The sequence below is a fragment of the Muscardinus avellanarius genome, assembly GCF_963383645.1.
Source record: "Muscardinus avellanarius genome assembly, chromosome: X".
Taxonomy (NCBI): Eukaryota; Metazoa; Chordata; class Mammalia; order Rodentia; family Gliridae; genus Muscardinus; species Muscardinus avellanarius.
Genome location: NC_137792.1, coordinates 118,365,565 through 118,388,350, shown reverse-complemented (window position 1 = coordinate 118,388,350; position 22,786 = coordinate 118,365,565). Strand labels below are relative to the sequence as shown.

Genomic DNA, 22,786 nt, shown 5'->3' with positions numbered 1-22,786 from the left:
GTTTGAGGCAGGGTCACACTGAGTTGCCCACGTTGGTTGAGCCTCCTGACTCAACCTCCCAAGTCACTGCAATTATGGGCTTGTGTCACCACTCCCAGCCTAAGGATCTTTTATGTGATATTTACTTATAGATTGAGATTAGGGGAGGTTGGTAGACAATCTGCTTCAACATCTAGTTTATATTTCCTTTAGATTTAGGCTGTTTATGTAGTATGGGGGAAAAGAATTTAGGTTAACTAAAACACCCTATATTGCTCCTTTAGTCCTGATCAGTACTCCTCTTGTCTATACTAATTCTTAATTTTACAGTCCTAATATCTCATGATTAGATTGCTTTGATTCGACCGTATTCCCTGTTTTATGCTGCTCCTAAACTTGGCAGGTGGTAGTTTTTCCTTGATGTGTCATTTTTAAAAAGACTTATATTCATCCTCTCTTTGCCTAACATAAGAAGCCAGCCTACAAGAAAATAAAGTTATTTTAGGTTCAACAGTCCTGCTCCAATAATGAGAGAAGGACTCTAGACATGGCTATTAACTAGCTATATATTATATTTTAAGAAAACATCGAGTGATTTCCTTTCTTTTGACCTCTATTTGTAGCATAACAGGGTTATGTGAAAGTAATGTCTTTCAAACTTTTTTGACCATGACTCATGTTAAAAAAAGATACATTAAGAGCTATAACACACATACGCTTTACTTAAACGTTTCATGACATTTACCCATACTAAGTATGAAGCACTCTGATATTTGCTATTCTCCTCTATGTTTTCTATTTTACATTTTAATAAAATGCTTTCTGAGATCTACTACATTTATTTTACTGCCCACTAGTAGACTGAGATTTACAGTCTAAGTAAGCATCATCATGTTAGATTATTTCAGCTCTGACATTCAGAAAGAAGGAACATTTTCACTTATAAGACGATTATGAATTATTTACTAAGAAATTAAGTAATACATTTTGGACAATTTCCTTCAAAATTTAGGGCAGAAATAACAGAAGAAGTTGGATAGCACATCTCAAAACACAGTTAAACAAAAGTATTAAGTTCTAGTGTTCTACAGTGTAGTGGAGTGACTACAGTTCATAACAATCTATTATATGAACAATTAGGAGAAAGGTTCTAAACATAAAGAAATTATAAGTCTGAAATATAATTACCCTGTTTTGATTAGTACATACTATAGAAGTATTAAAATATCATATTCTATCCCACAAATAAGTACAATTATTATGGGCAAATTACAAACTCTTTTAAAATGTTTATGGAGATGAAATATTAATTATACTGATTTGATCATTCCACACTACATACATGTATTGAATTACTACACTATACCCCATAAATTTGTGCAATTAAAATTAATAAAAATTGTGTGTGTGTGTGGGGGGGTGTCTGGGAATGGAACCCAGGGGCATTTGACCTCTGAGCTACAACCCCTGCCCTATTTTTTATTCTTTATTTTGAAACCAGGTCTCACTGAGTTGCAGAAGGCCTCACTAAGTATCTGAGGCTGTCGGCGAACCACAATCCTCCAGGTCTCAGCCTCCTGAATGCTGAGATTACAAGTGTGCGCCACCACGCCCAGCAATAAAAAAATTTTAAAAAGTATAAAAATCTTATTTGTTGAGTCTTATTGCTATATGGGGTGATCGTGGTTTTTAATTATTTCCTACTGAAAAAGTTATAATACTTATTAAATTAGAAGTTTTTCATGTGTTAGAATAATAAATTCATGTGTTAGAATAAATTCATGTGTTAGAATAATAAATAATAAATACTGGTACATGCCAGTAATCCCAGTACTTGAGAAGCTGAAACTGGAGGAGGATAACAGGTTATGGACAGCCTCAGCAATTTAGTAGGATTCTCAACAACCCAAGGAAACCCTGGTTCAAAACAAAAACCAAAAAGGACTGGGGGTGTAGCCGAAAGGAAGAATGCTCCTGGGTTCAATCCATAGAAACACCAAAAAAAATAAAATAAAATAAAATAAAAAGTGCCATGCTACCCTTTTGTAGTCAAATGTTTTCCTTATTCCTAATCTCTGGGAACCAATGATCTGTTCTCTGTTCCCATAACCATAGTTTTGTCTTTTTGAGAATATCATCTAAAGAGAATCATACACAGACTGACTTCTTTCACACAGATTCATCAAGATTGCTCCATTAGTCGATAAAGCACTCCTTTTTGCTGCTGAATAATACTACTTTGGATGGATATGTCACAATTTAGTCTATCCATTTACCCAAAGAATATCTGGGTTGCTTCTAGCTTTTTATGACTAAGACTAGAGCTACTATAAACAACTGTGTACAGTTTTTAGATTTCTCCAGGGTAAATACCCAGGAGTGAGACTGTTAAGTACTATGATAAGTATATGTTTAACTTTATAAGAAACTGTCAAATTTTTTCCAGAATGCCTATCACTGTTACCAACAATGCATGATCATTTCAGTTGCCTAGATTCTTGACTATAGTCAATATAGTCAGTTTTATAAATTTCAGACACCTAAATAGGTGTGTTACTTATCTCACTATGGATTTCATCTGCATTTCCCTAATGACTAGTGATGGTGAAAATTTTTTTTTAAATCTTAATAAAAGTAAGCATAGTGAAGCCAGGTATATTGGTGCAAGTTTATAATCCCAGTACTTGGGAGGCTGAGACAGGTGGATGGAGGTTTGCAGCCAGCTTTGGCTACTTAGTGAGGCCCTTTACAACTTAATGAGACCCTGATTCAATATAAAGAGTTAAAAATAGGGCTGGGGTGTAGCTCAGAGTTAGAATGCACCTGGGTTCACTACCTGGTACCACACACAAAAAAAGTAATCATAGTGTACTATAAAATCTAAAATATTTTATAGTAGCTTATCTTTTATTATTCAATTAAAGGTTATAAGGTTTACTCATGACAGTAAAATTTAGAAATTAATATAATAGCAGTGAAAGAGAATATATTTTAAAAACTTACCTTTTCTTGCTGAAAACAATCCTGCCAATCCTGATACTGTAATCACTCCTATTTTTGGGAGAAAATCTCGAGGAGGATTCTTCAGATAGATATATGCATCTCAAGAAATCAGTTAAAAATTAATATAAGTGACTGACTATAATTGGACATTCTATATAGGTTTAATGCAGAAAGGTTAAAAAGATTATCTTAATGGTAGACAGTAAAAAAAAGGATGATTTAAACATTCTTCAACAGAATTATACAAAATGGTAATATGAGCAGCAACCTAAAATGTTAGTTATAATGGCTATAATATAGTTAATTGCAAAATAAGGCTCCCTTTCATAGTAAATTTAATGATGTTTATTTTCTTAATGATATAGATGATTATTACTCCTCAATGAAATATGATGCTAGAGGGTATATCATAATATTATGAAGTATAAATCCCTGATTGTGTATGTATTATATCAATCCATATAATGAACGTGCATTTGCATCAACTGTTCTAACATTGGTAGGATCCAGAAAGAAATGGAATAGATATGTGATTAAAGAATTTTGCTACTATACCGTGCTTGCAACTATTCGCCAATAACCTCAGAATAATTCCCTAATAACCTCTTGGTTGGTAACAGTTGTCAGGATAATGAGCATAGTCAGATGACAGTAAACAAAGTTCAGATGTCTTGGCTTTCTGGATATTTAAATTGTTTCTGGTTCCAAAATACATTCTTTGATTAGTTTAATGGTGGTCACACATATAATCATATTCCTTAAGACTGATGGGGGGATATAATTTTGAATTCTTAATATGCTACATAATAAGTGCTAAATAAGTGGTAGATACTATTACTGTGTTGTTATCAATATACTACAGACTATTTTCTGAGTTGGTAAAAGAATTAAATTTTATGATTTTTTATTTACTTACTTACTCATTCATTTATTTATTTCTGTGGTACTGGAATTGAACCCAGGGGCATTCTACCTCTGAGCTACAGCCCCAGCCTTATGTTTTATTTTGAAACAAAATCTCACTAAGTTGCAGAGGGCCTCACTAAGTAGCTGAGGCTGCCCATGAACCTGTGATGCTCCTGTCTCAGCCTCCTGAATACTGGATTTTACAAGCCTGGCAAATATTATGATATTTCTAAATAGGTGTGGTGGTACACACCTGTAATCCCAGTACTTGGGAGGATGAGATAAGAGGATCACAGGTTCCAGACAGCCTCTATAACTCAGTGAGGCCCTGTTTCAAAACAAAAACATAAAATAGATAATTTCTTACTAAAAATGGTTCACTCACCTACCTTTTCCAAGTTGTACTGTATCCATTATACCATTTTTCACAAAGACATAAACACTCTGAGTAAAAAAAGGGGAGAAAAGGACATCTACATTTTTAAAGCTGTTGATAATTAGGTAAAATGTCTTACATTTCTGAGATTATATTAAAAATTCAACTTAGCACTACACCCAAATCTAAACCCAGCTGTGTTATTTATTCACTATGAAGATACTTGCTCAACTTATCTTCTCTTCATTTACTGCTTTTCATTCTATTTAACACGAATAATATTTATTATTTTTCTCGTACAAAACATGTCTATACAATAAATAAGAGTGGTTCATAGAAAAGATACTGAAAATCTAAAGACTTAGCATCTTAGTTTGTAATGGCATAGAGAAATAAATGAAATTTGAATAAAGCATGGAGGGAGGTTTATTTTGCAGAGAAACAACATCTGATTAATAAAGATGCAATGACAACAACATAATGATTTTTGGAGAAAAAACAGAAAAAAGCCTAAAGAGCTTAATCTTTTTTTTTCTGTGCATTTGAAAAAATTTCAAATAAGATACTTATCTCAGCATAGAAATCATCCTTCAGAGACTACTCACTATTTACCTTTTTTAAAAACAGAAACAAAATCATCCATAAATTATGATTATATTAACTCATTAGCGGGACTGAAGCTTTAAAGCAAATCTTTCCTTTTCCCATTCTAATTTATTTTAAAGTCAAGAAAGACTATTATATCTGTTGAGTGGTAGGCACTATTTCATTTATATCATAAGAAATATGATGTCCCAAAATGATTTACATTGAACCAGGCTGTATGAACTGGAAAACACAATTCAAAAATACAGTCTCCTTTTATGAACTAGCTGTTATGAAACTATGCAATAAAAAAGAGATTTTCAAGGCAGAAAAACAGAAATAATTATATTACGTTATATAGTAAAGAAAGAATCATTACTGCCAAGCTATCTTGCTGTAGTAATTTTGTCTCATTTTAATGGTGAACAAAGATACAGAGGTCTGTCCTGTTCATCCTGGTTTATTACAGCAATACAAACCAGCATAGACCTTAAGTTCCACTTAGGTATTTCTCTTGAGGGTATGTCTTGAGAAATTTTCAAATTTAACATTAAAATAACTATTTACTAGCTGAGTATAAATCATTTAATGATTAAAGAAGAAAGCTAGTGTTCAGGGGAAAAAAAATCTCTTTAGCTGTGTTTAGGAATTCATTTTTACCACTGGGGGGCACTGCTACCTAAATTTTTAAACACTAAAGAGTAGGAGTAGGAATTGAATTTTCCCTACATGAGTCTAGGTTTCATGCAGAATGTGATTCAAATCAGGTATAATTTTTAAAAAATAGATTATGTTTATAGGAAAAATTAGAGAGGAGAAGTTGTTTACATTGAAGATGAAATGCATTTGAAAGTGCTCTTCAGCCTATTTGTTTCAGCATATTAACAGAATAAAGTGTTCTTTCGGTCTTAAATGGGGTGATAGTTGCGATAGCAATTTAAAGATCTCTCAGAAACAATTTACCTCAGTGAAGACACATCTGAGAACACTATGGAAAATTAGGTCTCAGGAGACTGAAGTCTGAATCATCTAGCTATTGGCACATATCCTCAGGGGGCATGAGTCAGACCATAATTAGTTAAAACATTTCCCTTAGACACCAAACTATTAAGAGTGTGTAGTACAACGCGTACTATTAGAATTGTATGAAAAGCACAAATTATCACAAATAACACCATGTACTCATCAGATGTTTGAAGCATCATCTGGAATGACCAAGAGTTCAGTGATTTGATGTTTCACCTAAGGATGTATTATTTTTCACAAATCATTAGAATTTTCTTTTTCAAAGAAATGGCTTAGAAACAACAAGGCACAAGGGTTCACCTAATAGGCTATATTTGGGGAAAAGCTGTATGGTTAAGTCAGAATGATGAAAACGCTGGTACCAATATTGTCATTAGGATACTCACATTGGAGATATTGATGCTAACATAGCTATGTTTATGTACTGATAATTAGACACAAGTGTTATATCAGCTCACTTCACCACTTCCACTCTTGGGCATGGCTGATTCAAGGCTCAGCATCAAAATCTGGTGCGCTGTACTTTGCCCAATAGCTGCCACTGCCTAGAATGGTTTTATGAGCTAGCTCCAACAACAAAAAAGCATTTCCCTTAGTCAAGTACGAAATAATTCAAAAGCAATCTCAGAACTCCTTGTAGAAAGTAATTCTCTGTACATGCCAGCTGACACAAATGCTTGCAAAACTACACTAATTTATGCAATAGATGTATAGAAGGTTAAATTTGGTTACAAAGTATTGGCTGCTACTCTAACTGATGGGTAGTATCTAGTTCATCTTCCATTAAAATAGGGATGGCCTTAGTTGATTTTTACAAAAGAATGCTATAGAAGTGACTTTTATGGACATATGAAGATATGTAAGAGCATGGCAAATTCTTCCTAGGGCCTATTGTACAATGTCTTTAGGAGCCCTGAACTGCACGTGTAAATTATATACCTCGCCAGGCGTGGTACATGCTTAGTAATCCCAGCATTCGGGAGGCTAAGACCGGAGGATCACGGTTTGGGGACAGCCTCAGCTACCTAGTGAGGCCCTTTGCAACTCAGTGAGACCCGGTTTCAAAATAAAGAATAAAAAAAAAAATAGGGCAGTGGGTGCAGCTCGGAGGTCAAATGCCCCTGGGTTCCACCCCCAAACCCGAAAACAAAAATTATATACCTCAAAACCACACTTTGAGATAAAATATAGATGATTCAGTCAATAATCCCAGCTGAACCCAGCCTTCCAACCATCCTTGGCAAAGTACCAGAGATGCAAATAAAGATGTCTTGGACTCTCTAGATCAGCCCATTTGTCAGACTACTACCACAGGGTGACCCCAGTCAATACGTCACCTGTCTGACTCTGATCAAATTCCCTACCCCCAAAATCATGCAATATAATGACTGTTATTTTAAGCCATTAAGTTTGGGAGTACTTTTTTATACATCAATAGATAACTTGAAACAATTCAAGTTATCAATATCAGAAACCTCTAATATTAAACCACTATCAGAACAGACTTACCTTGCACCAGCCAAAGTAATGACCAGTTGTAGTACGGATGGATGCAAAGCCCAATTGTAAATATCCAGGCTGCTCTTCAATATACTTCGATTGGAGAGGTGGGGCAGTATATATGGGAAGCTAGAGGGCAAAAGAAAAATCACTTCAAAACCATAAAATAGTTTTTCTAGCAGTATGGTAGACTGGAAATCCTCAACCTTCCTCCTAAGAACAAATAAAATTGCTGAAAAAATTGAAAACCATCTTATATGCAGGGATGAAGTAGTAAATTTACATTTCAGCAGAAATACCACTGAGAGGTCAGAAATTAAGTGATGCCACATATAGTATGACCCAGTGCTTCGATTACCAGGTATATTTTGAGGAAATTACCATACTTGACACACAAGAGGTATGTACAATAACATTCACAGCAAAACATTCCAATAAATCTGAGAACTCAAATGTCCATCAACAGTAAAATGGACAATTAACCTAATGTCATAATGAATGTCATAAAACATTATAAATTAGGGATTAAATAGAAAAAATTACATCTACATGGAAAATCTGGGTAAATCTCAGGAACATATTAAGTAAAAAAAAGGTAAGATACTGAAAACTGCATGCAGGTATGTTTCTGTCAATATTTAGTTTAAATACGTATACAACCCCAAATACAAATATTACAAATTTAGAGTACTGGTTATCTTTGAAAGGAACAAGATTGGCACACAGGGGATGCCATTTTGTTTTTCCTTTCAACTGGGTGGTAGGTACATGATTACGTTAAAAATAAAAATATTTTTGCTTCTATGTTCATCTTCCTATGATGTTTGATGAAGATGCAATTCAGAAGAATCAAGTTTAAAAATCCATAGTGAATGAGATAATTAATCGTATTGGATTTGATCCTTTACCGAAAACGGAAGATGAGATAAGACCTAGTAATATACTATATTCTTGAAAAACACCAAGAGAGTGAATGTAAATTGTCTTCATCACAAAAATAATAATTATGCAAGGTAATCAATCCATTTTTATTTATTAAGTAGCTAGATAAAGATATTCCACAATACATATATATTCAAATCATCGTGTTGTACAAGGCAAGTACATACAATTTTATCTGTCAATTTAAGAAATTAAAAGGTATGGGGACCTGGCTCATTAACAGAGTGATTACCTCACATGTGCAAGAATATGTATTTGATCTCAGCACTGCAAAAAAAAAGCATCTGTTTGGTAAAACTTTTCCAGTGGTAGGTTGAAAAAGTCTTGTTTTCCCTTTAAATGACACTTTGCTACGCATACTAAGATTAAAGATTTAGTGTTTTCTCTTTTTGGACTAATGCTTGGATTGAAATTTACCAAGCTGACAACCACGTGTCATCAGAAAGGCATACTTTATATATTAAAAGTGAGTATTGTATATGAAATACATGTGCACTGTAGGTAGGGAAGTTTTCTCCCCCCTAGAATGACTCCTGTGCACGGATGTACTGGTGTTAAGAGTGGGCAAAATTATTTATGTATATGTTTGCCAGTCCTAATCCCCTGTCTATTCTTTATACTCCGCAGTTTCTAAATTTATTAATAATTATTCTTCATCTTTCTCCTATCCTCCTCAAAACCTACTGATTCTTAATTTATACCCTAATCTACATTACAGTTAACATTTTAAAGAAAAAGTCATTTGTGGTTTATGGTAAGCAAAATTTTGTATGTGTTTTTTTTCTAGGAGGGGCATCTAAAATTTTCATCAGACTTGCAAAAGGGTCAAAATGGTAAAGAACCAGTGCTTTAAAGTATTTTCCTTTTTAGGCATGGGCATTCAAGCAGAGTCGAAAGGTTTCGATAAAAGCATTTCAGTTCTATTGTGAGAATTTTAAGAAGCAGCCAGTAGGATGTTACTGTAGTCTCCACTGAGACAACATTCTCATTAGAGATTGGTGGCCTCAGGCTTAAATGCCACTTACTGTACAAATACAGTCTGTTCCTGACTCAGAAATTACTAGATTCAGGAAGCTATAAAAGCACATTAAAATTAAATTGAACCAAAGTAACTAGAACACTCAAATCGATATTTTTCTCTCAGTTATTTATTTCTTGGTGGGGTGAAAAGAAGCAAATGAAAATAAGTCAAGCTCATGTCAGAGGGAGGTAAAGAAGAAATATCCGGGAAGGTATATGTCTGACTGTTTATGTGCAGCCCAGTTAACCAGTCATTTTACTGATCTAAATACTGGAAATTTCATGGTTAAAAACGATTATCCTATGGTTCTGCAGAATTGTTTCACTAAAGGGAGATTTAATTATGGTCACTAGATGGCACTTACAAAGGCAGGGACATACAGATACTTTCTAAAAAGATGTTTTACAAGAAGTATTGAATTAGAAAAGGATTTTCTGGCTAACTACAACCTTACCAAAGGATTCGAATAATCACAATGCCTATTCATAAGGTATTCTGGTTTTATAGTAAATATATTTAAAGAGAGGTTTACCTCACTTTGCACAATAAAAGGAGTTGGAAGTGCTACATGTAAATCACATTTTCATCACTTCAAAAATTCTAAATTTAGATACTGACTTTGTGAATAGTAACTCGTACACAGTTGGCAAGACACTTTGTTTTGTTAAGTACTTCAATTAAATTCTAATTGAAGTGTACAGAGGGATACAATAAATATCAAATAATTCTATATATTACATAACAAAGATGCATTAATTTAAAATTCAGAAATATGGGAATTCACCTACTATGGACAAATGCCACCTACTTAGATTTTGAAGTGCATATAGGACTGTCAAGGAAGGCTTAAAAATATCATCCCTCTGAGATAAATAGAAAGAAGACTGAGAATCAGCAAGTATGTAGGGAAGTGAGTTTACTCATAAAAATTAATAATTTCAATTATTGTAGCTTTATATGGTTTGAAATCAGAAAATATACATCTTCTAGCTTTGTTCTTCTTTGAGACTGTTTTGGGTATCTAGAGTCCATATTACATATCAGGATAGATTTTTTCTGAAAAATAAATAAATAAATGTATGATAGTTTCACCTAAAAAAAAAAAAAGAAAAAATATTCTCTGGTAAGAAAGAAAGCAAAAAGAAATATTGAAATGTTATCTTTAAGTCATCAAAAGTTTGGTACCAAACAAATGAAACTGTTATGTGAGATTATCAATGTTAATATTGTATAAATTGCTATAATACTAGATGTCAACCAGTAAGCCAAGCGTGGGAAGGAGGGATGGGGAGGGAATAGGGTGGGGATCGGGTAGGGACTAACTGGGCGAGATGTGCATGTATGTCTAAAAAAGTATTTTCTTTATACCACTATGACGTATGAATACATTGCACCAATAAAAAATAAATTAAAAAAAATAAAAAAATAAAAATTAATAAAACTTTACACAGTGCTTAGAATAATGTCTCCTTCACATACAGAAGGATTTCAGGAAATGTTCTTTGCTGAATATACAAACATCACATTTTTGCGTGTCAGTTTGTCAATATATCAGTGTTTTTTGCCTCCTCACCTACAACTTCTAGAAATCCATCCTAAGGAAAAAGTTAAAGATATATATAGAGATTTAGGCACAAGGTCGTTCAATAAGCACCGTATAACAGCAAAATAACCGGAAATACTGTATAGTTCCAATAATTTATGAGTTGTACATTTGATGAAGCATATTTATACATTTATGTAATAGAATACTTGTGTGATTAAGAATTCTGCCCATTGTTAATGGTAGTGTCTGACATATTAAAAGCACTGTGTAATAGTGAAATAATTGGAAATACTCTAAATTTCCCCAAATTTATAAAAGTTGTACATTTGATGGGAGTACATTTATACAACAGAGTACTTACATGGCCCAAGTTAGTGGTGAAGTCAGAATTCAGACTCAGGCCTATCTGACTTAAGAATACATTAGTAAGCACTTGAGGTTGGAAGACATAAATAGCACCATGGTGAATTACACAGCTCAACAGGCTGACATGACAGGCCAGATTAACAAGATGAAATTTAAATAGACATAAATACAACTAACAACGGAGTCCAAAAGTCCAAACGCACAAGTAGAGACCAAGAGAAAACACAGCTTGCCAGAATTCCATGTATAAACATTAAAGGAATTTTAGAAAACTGCAAGTTTACTATGTCATGGTCAAAGGTTAACTAATGTGCACTGTTGCTTCTGCTTCTGAAAATTCCAAACAAAAACAAACATAAAACTAGTATGATCTTAGGTAGCATATATAGAATATAACACCTAGAACAAGAGAAAGAGTCTGATTCTTATCCTGTAGTAGTCAAAATACATATACCTAAAAAACCACTATTCAGGACATGTGTGGCAGAGAGCAATCACGAGTGAAAGAACTCAAAGATACAACACGAGGAATAGTTAAAGCGGCCAATATTTCTATCCAGGAATAAAATATTCTGGCTTATGTATGAAGTATCTTCCAAAGACTCATGTATTGAAGGGATGGTGCCAATGTAGCAATATCCAGAGGTGGGGCTCTAGGAAGTGATGGGATCAAGAGGGCTCTGACCTCATCGGTAGATTAATCCACTGATGGGTGAATGAACTTCTGGAAGCAGGAGGAAACTGTAGGCAGGGAGAGGAAGCAGGTCATTGGGGATGGCCCTGTATTTTGTGCCTGGTACTTTTTCCCCTCTCTCTCACTCTCTCTCACTACTTTCCTCTCTGTTTCAGCTGAACAACTTTCTTCTTGCATGTCCCTGTACCATGATGCCCTGCTTCACCTCAGGCCCAAAGCAATGGAGGCAGCTGGTCACAGTCTAAAACCTCTGAACCCATGGACAGAAACTGCTGAAACTATGGACCAAAAGAAATCTTTCCTCCTCTAAGCTGATTGTCTTATATATGTGTCACAGTATTCTATTCCCCAAAACAGAGATGACCTAAGAGAGATATTAAAGCCATTTCTAAAAAATAAGGTAACTTAAAAACAAAACAAGCTCGGTATGGTGACACACACCTGTAATCCCAGTATTGGAAGGCTGAGGCGGGTTTGAGGCCAGCCTCAGCAAGTTAACAAGACCCTTTTTCAGAATAGAAAGGGATGAGCCAGGCGTGGTGGTGCACGCTTGTAACCTAAGCATTTGGGAGGCTGAGACAGGAGGATCCAGGTTCACAGATGGCCTCAGCTACTACTTAGTGAGGCTGTTTGCAACTCAGTAAAACCCTGTTTCAAAAAAATAGAGCTAGGAGTGTAGCTCAGAGGTAGAATGCCTCTGGGTTGTACCCCCAGTACCTAAAAAAAACCAAAACCAAAAACAAAAAAACATAGTTTCTGTAATATCTTTAAATTATGCAAAGTTCTTAAACTTTTGTAGGTGTATTACCTGCTCTGGTCGTAAGAGCTGGTTTTTCGATTCCTCTTCTTTGGCCATATGTACACTTACAGATGCATAGATCAGACCCACAGGCATGGTTGTCAGCTTTCCCATCTGAGAAAGAGAAATCAAAACAACATTTAAAAGTTGTCCAGCCCCTGTGTCCTGTGCCCTCCTCTCAGTCCAGTGCTTGGTTCCTTGCTCGTGCGTGTGCTCACGGCTTGTGTTCTCAATCTCAGTCTCTTTCTTTCACACACACACACACACACACACACACACACTTTCTATAATATATATTTATATGTGTGTGTATATATATAATGTGGCATATTACAAGTTGATAAATGCTATGAAAAACAGAGGATAAATCAAGGATAAGGCCTAGAGTACTGGGTGATGCAGGTTGCATTTTATGTGTGTGTGTGTGGTACTGGGGATTGAATCCAGGGGCATTCAACCTCCAAGCTGCACTCCCAGCCCTTTTTATTTTTTATTTTGAAAAAGGACCTTGCTAGGTTGCTAAGAATCTCTCTATGCTGCCGAAGGTCTCCTCAAACCTGTGATCCTCCTATCTCAGTCTCCCAAGTGCTGGGATTAAAAGCGTGTGCCACCACGCTAGGCTAGGTTGTACAAAATTGCATCTTAAAAGACTAATTCTAAGCTGGGTAGCTGCGTGTGGTGGTGCACACTTGTAATCTCAGTACTTGGGAGGCTGAGACAGGAGGATGACAGGTTCAAAGCCAGCCTCAGCAGTTTAGCAGGGCTCTCAGCAACTTAGTGGGACCATTTCCACATGAAGAAATAAAAAAAAAATAGGGCTGGGGATGGTGTAGTTGAAGGTAGAACGGCCCTGGGTTCAATTTCTAGCACCACACACAAGAAGTACTAATTGTATTTCGATTACTCATAGGAAGAATTTGCTTCCATTACTAATCCTTGGTCTTTCTCTTTCCCAATGCATTCCACTGTAACCGTTTCGTGCTCAATCTAAAGCCAATAGTGACTGTTTTGGATAAAATTCAATTTCAATTACAAAATCCAGGAAAACTGCACTAACTAGAAGGAAACATAGGACCAATTCTCCAACATATAGGAACAGGCAGAGACATTCCCAAAAGACCCCTAGTACCCAGGAAATAAAGCCAGGACTCAATATAAGGGTCGCATGAAATTACAAAGCTCTGCACAGTAAGAAATAGTGGTTCTTAGTATTCTTCTCTTTCTCCTGTCAAGTTGCCTTTTCAGCGTTTTTAATTTCATCCTCCTGTAGGCATGATGGGTGGTAGAAGGGCGGGAACTGTTTGAAACAGGCACTCCCAACACTGACTAAGCTGTTCCAGTGCCCGGGCTGGCTGTACATGTGTGCGATGTGGGGGCCGAGAAGGGGGGCTCGTCTCGGTGCTGGTGTGGCTCCATTACACCCTCAGGGCTGGCAATATGCCCCTTTGTCCAGGGTCCACCTCAACATGCCACCCTTCCCCAAACAAGCAGCACGCTGGTCATGTAGTACAGGGGTGTATCTAAGGCCAATTTCCAATGTGAGCTCCGTGATTTGACCCCATTGCCATTAGAGAATAAGCCAGAGGCGGAGGGTACAGCCTGTGGGTAAGATCTCCTTTCCGGACTTAGGAACAACATTTCCAGCTGCCTGAATGCTGCATAGTTTGGACATTCAGGTTTCAAGGACTCGCCCAACTAGTGACTCTGGGGAATTGGCCACCAGAACATTTCCTCCTTTGACCTCAGTCAGCCCTACGGCAAAAGTACACACTTCAGTGAGCCCCATGCCAGCCAGCCTTTGTTCATATTCCCAGAACCTGGTCTGCTCAGTTCTCCTTCAACTTAGCTTGGATCCTGCCTACTTATTAAGACCTCCAGAAGCATCTACCCAGCTCCTTCAGCCCTGGAGTCACTGGCCAAGCAGGTTTCCAGGGACAGAACTGGGAGATCAAGTTGGGAGGAGAGGACGAGAAAACTCAGGGAGCCAACAGCTCAGAAAAGAAAAGCTGAACACTCCCCCTCCCCTATCCCACTAACAATGCAGCCCAGCCCAGAGGAAGAGGAACTCTCCCTCAGCCCAGGGCAGAAAGCAGAGCAGGAGGAGGACAACCAAGCAGCCAGGAATGCCTAACCTGGCCTGAGGAAGGCCCACCTGGCACCAGGCACATGTGAAAGGAAAGCAGTATGGGATGAGTGACTCAATCTCAGTCCATTCTCCTTGCCTGAATGGTCCTTTGAGGAGTGCTTTGTTATCTGTACAGGAATTGAGTCTGAGAGTTCACACCTTATTCTTTCATACACACACACACACACACACACACACACACACACACACCCTGTGGTTAGCACTGTATACTAAGTGGTGCCGGCCACAAAGATGACACTGGTTCAGGAGTCTGTGGGCTTATTCTTCAAAAGCCATCAGCAAATTGTGCTTAAGCATGATATACATTTTTAAAGAAAACAAAAAGGTATTTATTTATAAGATCTGTTTTTAACAGAGAAGAAAATTAAAAAGGATGATTCATTGATTTCTCTTTTTCTGTTTCTCTTACATGGGCATGTAAACAAAATTATTGTACAAGTCTTGTATTTCTTGCTATTTCTGTTGCTGGTTCTAGAAATAAACATTGCATTTTATGATCAACCAGATTAAAATTTGTATTTTAATACAGATCCAAAAATATAGCAAAACTGATGCCAACAAGTGTGCTTACCTAGGAATTTGAAACTTTTAAAAATAAAAAGTCAAGTTATTATTTAAAATATGTCAATTGTAGCAGGGTGTGATGGCACAGGCTTGTAATCCCAGCATTTGGGAGGCTGAGACAGGAGGAATGCGTGTTGCAGACAGCCTCTGCTACTTAGGGAGGTTCTCTGCAACTTAGTGAGACTTTGTTTCAAAATAAAGAATAAAAAATAGGGCTGGGGATGTTACTAGGAGGTAGAATGCCCCTGGGTTCCATCCCCAGTACTGCAGAAAAAAAAAGTCAATTCTTACACATAAAAACTATTTTAAAAATACACGACTAGACCTGACATTTTTGAAGACACTACTCCTAGATAAAAACTATTTTAAAAATACACGACTAGACCTGACATTTTTGAAGACACTACTCCCTAGATATAAGAAAAATACTTTTGAAGTATGCTAATATCTAAAGTTATTTCTACAATCCAGTGTTCTTGTATTATATTTATATAATTAATATAAAATATGTTATAAAAATCCTAAGTACTGATTGATTTTTTAATTATGACCTAGTGCTCCAGAATATTAATTTAGTGAGATAGGAGCCTGAAGTATTAATATACCTCTCAAAGAACCCAATTATCTACTCAGTGGGGTAAGGTCCATCCATTCTTTCTTAATGTCGTCACAGGCACCTTGACTCTTTTGGATGAGGCAATATGTAATAATAAAAAAAAAATCTAAGCTTAGGAATTGTACAGACGCAGTTTTGAATTACAGTTGTAGAAATGGCTACTGTCTAAACCTAAGGACATTACTTCAGCTCCTAAAGTAATGCTGCTCAATATGGTAATCACTACTCAAGTGTAGTTATTTAAATTCAAACTAATTAAAGTTTTAAAATGTTCAACATCATCACCAAATCAAAATTACACTGAAATTCCATCAAACTCCAGTTAGAATTGCAATAATCAATAATACAAACAAATGCTGGAGAGGATGTGAGGAAATAGGAACTCCTATACCCGACTGTTGGGGCTGCTAATTATTATAATAATTATGGAGATCAATATAGAGATCATTCACTTTGCAGTATCTGTCCAAAAGAATTAGTCAGAAAACTATAGTGATATATGCATATCACTACACACACACACACACACACACACACACACACACACACACACACACATATTTTTTTCTGGCAGGGGGGAGTACTGAAGATTGAACCCAGTGGCATTCTACCTCCAAGCTACACCCTAGCCCTTGTTATTTTTTAATTTTGAAACAGGGTTTCAATAAGTTGCTGAGGATGACCTTGAATCCTCCTAGCTCAGTCTCCTAAGTACTAGAATTACTGATGTGCACCACCATGCCTAGCTCATATCTATGTTAATAACAGCACAATTCACAATAGCCGAATTATGGAACCTACCTAAGTGCCCATCAACAGAAGAAAAAATAATGAAAATGTGGTATATATACACAATGGAATTTTACTCAGCCATAAAGAACTACAAAATTATGTCATTTTCAGGAAAATGGATGGAATTAGAGAAAATTATGCTATAAGTGAGGTCAGGCAGTTTCAGAAATTCAAGGGCCGAATGTTTTGTGTCATATGTGGAAGCTACAGAGAAAATAGGAAACAAAAGGGACTTTAGGTAATTGAAAGAGTAACCAGTGGAATAGTGGAAGGAGACGGGGAGGAGAAAAGGAGAAACTGATAAAAGAAAAAGTATTCTATGCCCCTGTATAAAGTTATCACTACCAATCTCACAACTATGTAAAGGGAAGGGTGGGTAGCAGGTTGGGACCTGAAGGGAAACACACCAAGACCTGTGTGCGGTTTTATACAGCTTGGAAACTTACTATGAGGTATAAATACAATGCACCAACAAAAGTATAAAAATGGATATTAGTTAAGATGTTATATGAAAAAACGAAGTTGTGTTGGAATTTCAGACCATTTTGATCACTTAAAAGAGGTGATGGAATTATCACTGAGTAACTTTTCAAATTGTCAAATGTTTATCATAAATAAAAATCCAAGGAGAAGAAAATTAAAAAGAAAGACATATAGAAAGTAGAACTATATAAGTAAACAATAAAAACCCTCCAGAAATGGCACAACGGATTGGCATATTATATTCACCTTATGCTAATCAGAGTCAGACAAATACTAAATATTGTCAAACTCAGTAATTGTATTTAAAAACATCTAATGGCTCTTTTTTTGCTGATACTGGGGATGGAATCCAGGGGCCTTCTACCTCCGGGGTACACTCCCAGACCTACTTTATATTTTTTATTTGGAAACAGGGTCTCTTAAGCCTGCTGAGGCTGGCTTCGAACCTGTGTGATCCTCCTGTCTCAGCCTCCCTAGCGTGTCACCACGCCCGGCTTAATGGCTACTTTTTACATGCATTTATAAATACATGTAAGATATATATATATATATATATATATATATATATATATGTGTGTGTGTGTGTGTGTGTGTGTGTGTATGTGTGTGTGTATATATATATATATATATATATATATATATATATATATATATATCTCACATGTATATATATTAGGTTCTATTTACCTTGTGGAGATGTAGGAGAGAAATACTGAGAGCATTCTATTGATTTGAAAAGATAATAAAACACCAATGAAAGATGTTCAAGATGTTGCCAGTTTAGAATTCAAATGCTATAAAATTTCAAAAGAATATTCAATAAACTATACAGCAATGCTGAATTAATCTTTCTAAAACACTGCTTTGTTCTTCTAGCTGGAAAAAAAAAACCTCTATTCTCCTTCCGTACATCCTGTGACTTTCGCTAAATTAACCTTCCTAGTCCCCAAACATGTTCAAGAACATTCCCTCCTCAATGCTTTCTCTCACTCCATCTTCCTTACTGGAATATTCTTCTGAATTCTGTACCTAACAGCACCGAGCACAGGGCAAGGACTCAAAAAAAATGAATATACTTACAGCCCTGTTCTTTCCTGAAGACCTAGCTCATGTATGTCCCACTAGCTTACCTGAAATCATTTCTCTGAAGTTATATACCTTTCATTTGTGTGAAGCACTAATCTAGTTGTTTTTTTTTTTTTTTTTTTTTTTTTTTTTTGCAGGTCTGAGGATGGGACCCAGGGGCATTTGACCTCCGAGCTACACCCCCTGCCCTATTTTTTATTCTTTATTTTGATACTGGGTCTCACTGAGTTGCAGAGGGCCTCACTTACTAGCTGAGGCTGTCCTAGAACCACAATCCTCCAGTCTCAGCCTCCCAAATGTTGGGATTACAAGTGTGCGCCACCACGCCCGGCTACTAATCTGACATTTTACCAAATATAAAGTTAGATTCTTTTTTAAATGTATACGATCTATTTTTCTACTAAAAGGTAGGTTCTTTGGTAGTCTTATATATCTTTGTATCCAAAAGACTACTTTTTAGAAATAAGGACCTCGAAAATAAGTGAAGAAACAATCCCCAGATTTCAATAAGGCAGTAAACATACAGAATCTAGTCAATGCTTCTATGCAACATTTATGGAATGTCTATATGCCAAGCATATGTGGAGGCAATAAACTAAACAGGTTAGGGCTAATCTAAAATTGTAAGACTGGTTTAGCGCTGTTATATTTTCTGAAAATCTAATGAAAATTATGAACTACCTTCTCCTAAAATGTACTCTGAAAATCTTACATATGCTAGCAGCTCTCTGGATTCTCTGAAGCATTTTCATACCCAATCGACTAAGTCCCACCATAAATAAAACTTATCACAAAATCCTCAGAGGAATGTGCTAAGAATCAAATATTATGATAGAAGAAAAAGTTCATAAATGAAAAAATGGAAGAGTACTCTCATTAACATTCCTTCACCAAATGTCAACCTTCTGAAGACCATTTCTACGTGGCCAACAGAGCAAGTTTGATTCTTAGTGGAAACAATTCTAAACTGACATGAAATGACAAGATGTATTCCTTCCTTTTTTTGGTACTAGGGATTGAATCCTGGGGCACTCTACCTCCAACCTACACCCACGACCTTCTTTAAAACAGGGTCTCACTAAGTTTGTAAGAATTCTAAATTGCTGAGACTGACCTCATACCTGTTGGGATTTTAGGCATGCACCACCATTCTTGGAATAAATGAAATTTCTTGGTCCAATTAATGTGATTATTATTATATTGCATCAAATACTTTAACATGTGTTACTTTCTATTTAAATTCATATACACATAACTGGTTTGAACAGCCAATAATGCTTTAATAAATGAATTCCCTAGGGAAAAATATTCCTTTATACAACTGCTTAACTATTTCTTTAAAAAATGTTTTATTTCATGGAGGCCCAAAGATGTAGTAGTAAGGGGGCTGAAAAGTTAGGTAACACATTTCCCCTTTCATTATGGAACTGTAAGACAACACACTCGGGCCTGTTTATAAACTCTGGATTACGAGATTTGTGTGGGGACCAGAGAGAAGTTGTGGTCTGCCCTCCTTGTTAAAGGAAAAAGTAGCATATCCATCTCTTAGCTGTTCTTGTTATTCTTTCTTCTTTCCGTTTTCCTGTACCCTTTTATTTTTTCCCTATAACCATTCGTTCCAAATTGTTTTACAATTCTCATTTTACCACCATTTACTGCTTTTTCTTTCTTTTTCCCAAGAGCTGCCTTATCAGCAAAAGGAGGGAGTACTGTGACTGGCTATATCAGTACTGTCCTTTCAGTGTGACTTCCTCGGTCTACAGAAATGATACACGTATTTCTGCAGAAAACACACACAGATGTAACAAATAAAACCTAACCTCTTCAGAAACATCAAGTAGGAAATGGGAGAAACAGAAATTGATTCTAAAGATCAAAGACTGCTCTTGAGTACACTAATGATTACTGAACTCAACATAAAATTGTAAAAGAGAGATTGGTTTTAAAAGTAAGGGTTGTATGTCAGGCACATCACCGTCTTAGTATGAGAAATTCAGTCTCAGAATGCAAAGGCTCCTTAAAGCTCTTTTGATCCAGCCACTTCTATGATGACACTAAAACCCCTTCCAAAACTTGCTACCATGTACCCCCACTGCTCTATGTGTGGCCTTCTTCAATACCAGTAACCTCCATCAATATATTGTTCCCCCCCTTTTCTTTATAGCTCTGTGGGAAAGTTCTTCAGCAGACTGGCTTGAAATTTGTCCATTTAATTTTCACTGGTCTACTTCAAATATCTGGGTCATACAGAACAGGTCTAGCCTTTCTTTCTCATGAAAACACATCTTAATTCCCCTTTTCTAACTTGTGAACTATATACCTGTGTCTCTTATACAATTTTCCAAGGATAATAAAGTTTCTGATAATAACAAGAGACACTAAACCCATCTTCTACTTAAAAAGAGATACTACTGTATTTTTTTCTGGCTGAAATTGAAAAGAGGAATAGGTGTTATTGCTTCATTTTGGAGATACAGCCTAAGAGCTATTTCTAACAGCAACATAAAAGTCTTACGCAAGGATGCCCTGTTTTAGAGTAATCACCAATGAGTCAGTAACAGAGGACTGGTACATCTCAGGGTGCTTATTTTCTCCAGAAAATAATGAGTAGGTGATTCATCTCTAAGTGAATAAACTATCATTAAATCTGTAGAGTACATAACCGAGTCTTTCAGCTATGGTATTATTTATTATACTGGTACATGAAAAGCAAATACTTTGCTGAAAGAGAAAAATTGTTTAAATATGCCTACATATTCTTGTAAAACTCTTGGAAAAAGATGGTGGTACTAAGAACAAATAACACAACTATAATAATTAAACTACAAAAAAATGTACCCATACAATTTAGGCCACCTGTATCAGCATTTCAAACAGTCTACTTCAGAGGACTAAAATGTTGAGATCAAAATAATGAGGGTCTACATCTGAATATGTGTAAAATTATGAATATGACATGGTTAAACTGGACAACCATTGGTGGGAGGGGAGAAGGGAAAACAGGGACGGGGTGGGGAGGGCACCAAATATAGTTTAAATGTATACTATTTATGTTCAATAAAAATATTGTTAAAAGAAAAAATAAAATAAAATAAAATAAAATAAAACAAAACCCCACTTACAAAAATAAATAACCTGTGGAAAGGCTATAGGAGTAAAATAGCTACCGAACTGTAAAGCCTTCGGCATCTCAATCCTCAAAGGTTTGGGGACTCTATTATGCCTTAATTTACACTCTTATCAGTTAGATGCTCTTAGAAGATCAATGAGAGTGGTACTCTCATTCCCACTCTACTAGAATTTTACCTCTTTCAATTTGGATTATTCTTAGAGAAACTTTCCTTAAGCCATGAAAACCATTTTACGCTTCACCAGACAGTTTTTTTCCCCCTAGTAAACAATCTCTGCAGTAACCTCTGCATTCAAATTTCTAGCTTAGTGCCTGAATGAAGGAGAAAGGATAACATTTTATACATCAAATAAATACAGTATATACTACAATTATAAAGATGATTTCTGTCATGAAAAATATCTTAAATAAGTATTCAGGGTCTGAAAGAAACCAGAATAATTCTAAAAAACAAGGCTACACATAAATATTTATTTTAATAAAATGATAATATATGACAAATTTCTATTCAACTTGCATGAGACTCCTGATGTTCACTGTCATAAGAAAGCTTATCAGTCTACTGGCATAAAGGATGTGAGAGTTAAATTGAGATCTAAAGATCAGAAGTAATATTGAACTACATGAGGTGCTGGGAATATAAAGATTTTTCTAAAACAGAATGACAACAGTAGCTAGCAATTATTGAACATTTGAAATTGCACAGATGTAGTGTTGTGAACATTGTGTATTATCTATTTAGTATTTCCTAGCTTATAACCCTGGGAAAAAGCATTACTCCATCCCAATTATACAGATAAAGCTGAGGCTTAGATAGGTTAAGTTATTTTATGGTAGAAAAGGGAAACTCAGGAGTCCAAAGAGGCATGTATATGCTTATTCATAACAGCATATTATCTGTTATGAATAAAAGATGGGAGAAGTGACCATAATATCCATAAAGAGAATGAAAAAAAATAAATGTGGTATATTTCTACCATGGTATACTGTACAGCAGTGGAAATAAATGAACTAGAGCTACGCATAAACACGAATTGTTCATGACATTCACTGCTGAGAGAGAACAGATTGCGGAAGAATATATGCGATATAAGCAAAACTTACATAAAGCTTAAAAGCATGCAAAACAATGGTATACAAGTTAAGGGATACATGCACATAGAGTAAAAGGCTAAAATCATGTATACTAATTTCAAATACTAATATCAGGAGATTGGCTATGTTAG

At 35.7% G+C, this 22,786-nt stretch overlaps 1 protein-coding gene across 1 annotated transcript in view; it reads right to left on the bottom strand.

The window, feature by feature from the left end:
- The window catches only part of APOOL (apolipoprotein O like), a gene marked incomplete at its 3' end in the record, with an annotated part of 48,439 nt that overhangs the window by 11,306 nt on the left and 14,347 nt on the right, over window positions 1-22,786 (bottom strand). The window contains exons 2-5 of the mRNA XM_080718554.1: window positions 12,753-12,857; window positions 7,385-7,504; window positions 4,278-4,332; window positions 2,983-3,081 (exon numbers count right to left, since the gene is read on the bottom strand). Coding sequence (XP_080574680.1) covers window positions 2,983-3,081; window positions 4,278-4,332; window positions 7,385-7,504; window positions 12,753-12,857 — 379 coding nt within the window. The remainder of the gene's footprint in view (window positions 1-2,982; window positions 3,082-4,277; window positions 4,333-7,384; window positions 7,505-12,752; window positions 12,858-22,786) is intronic.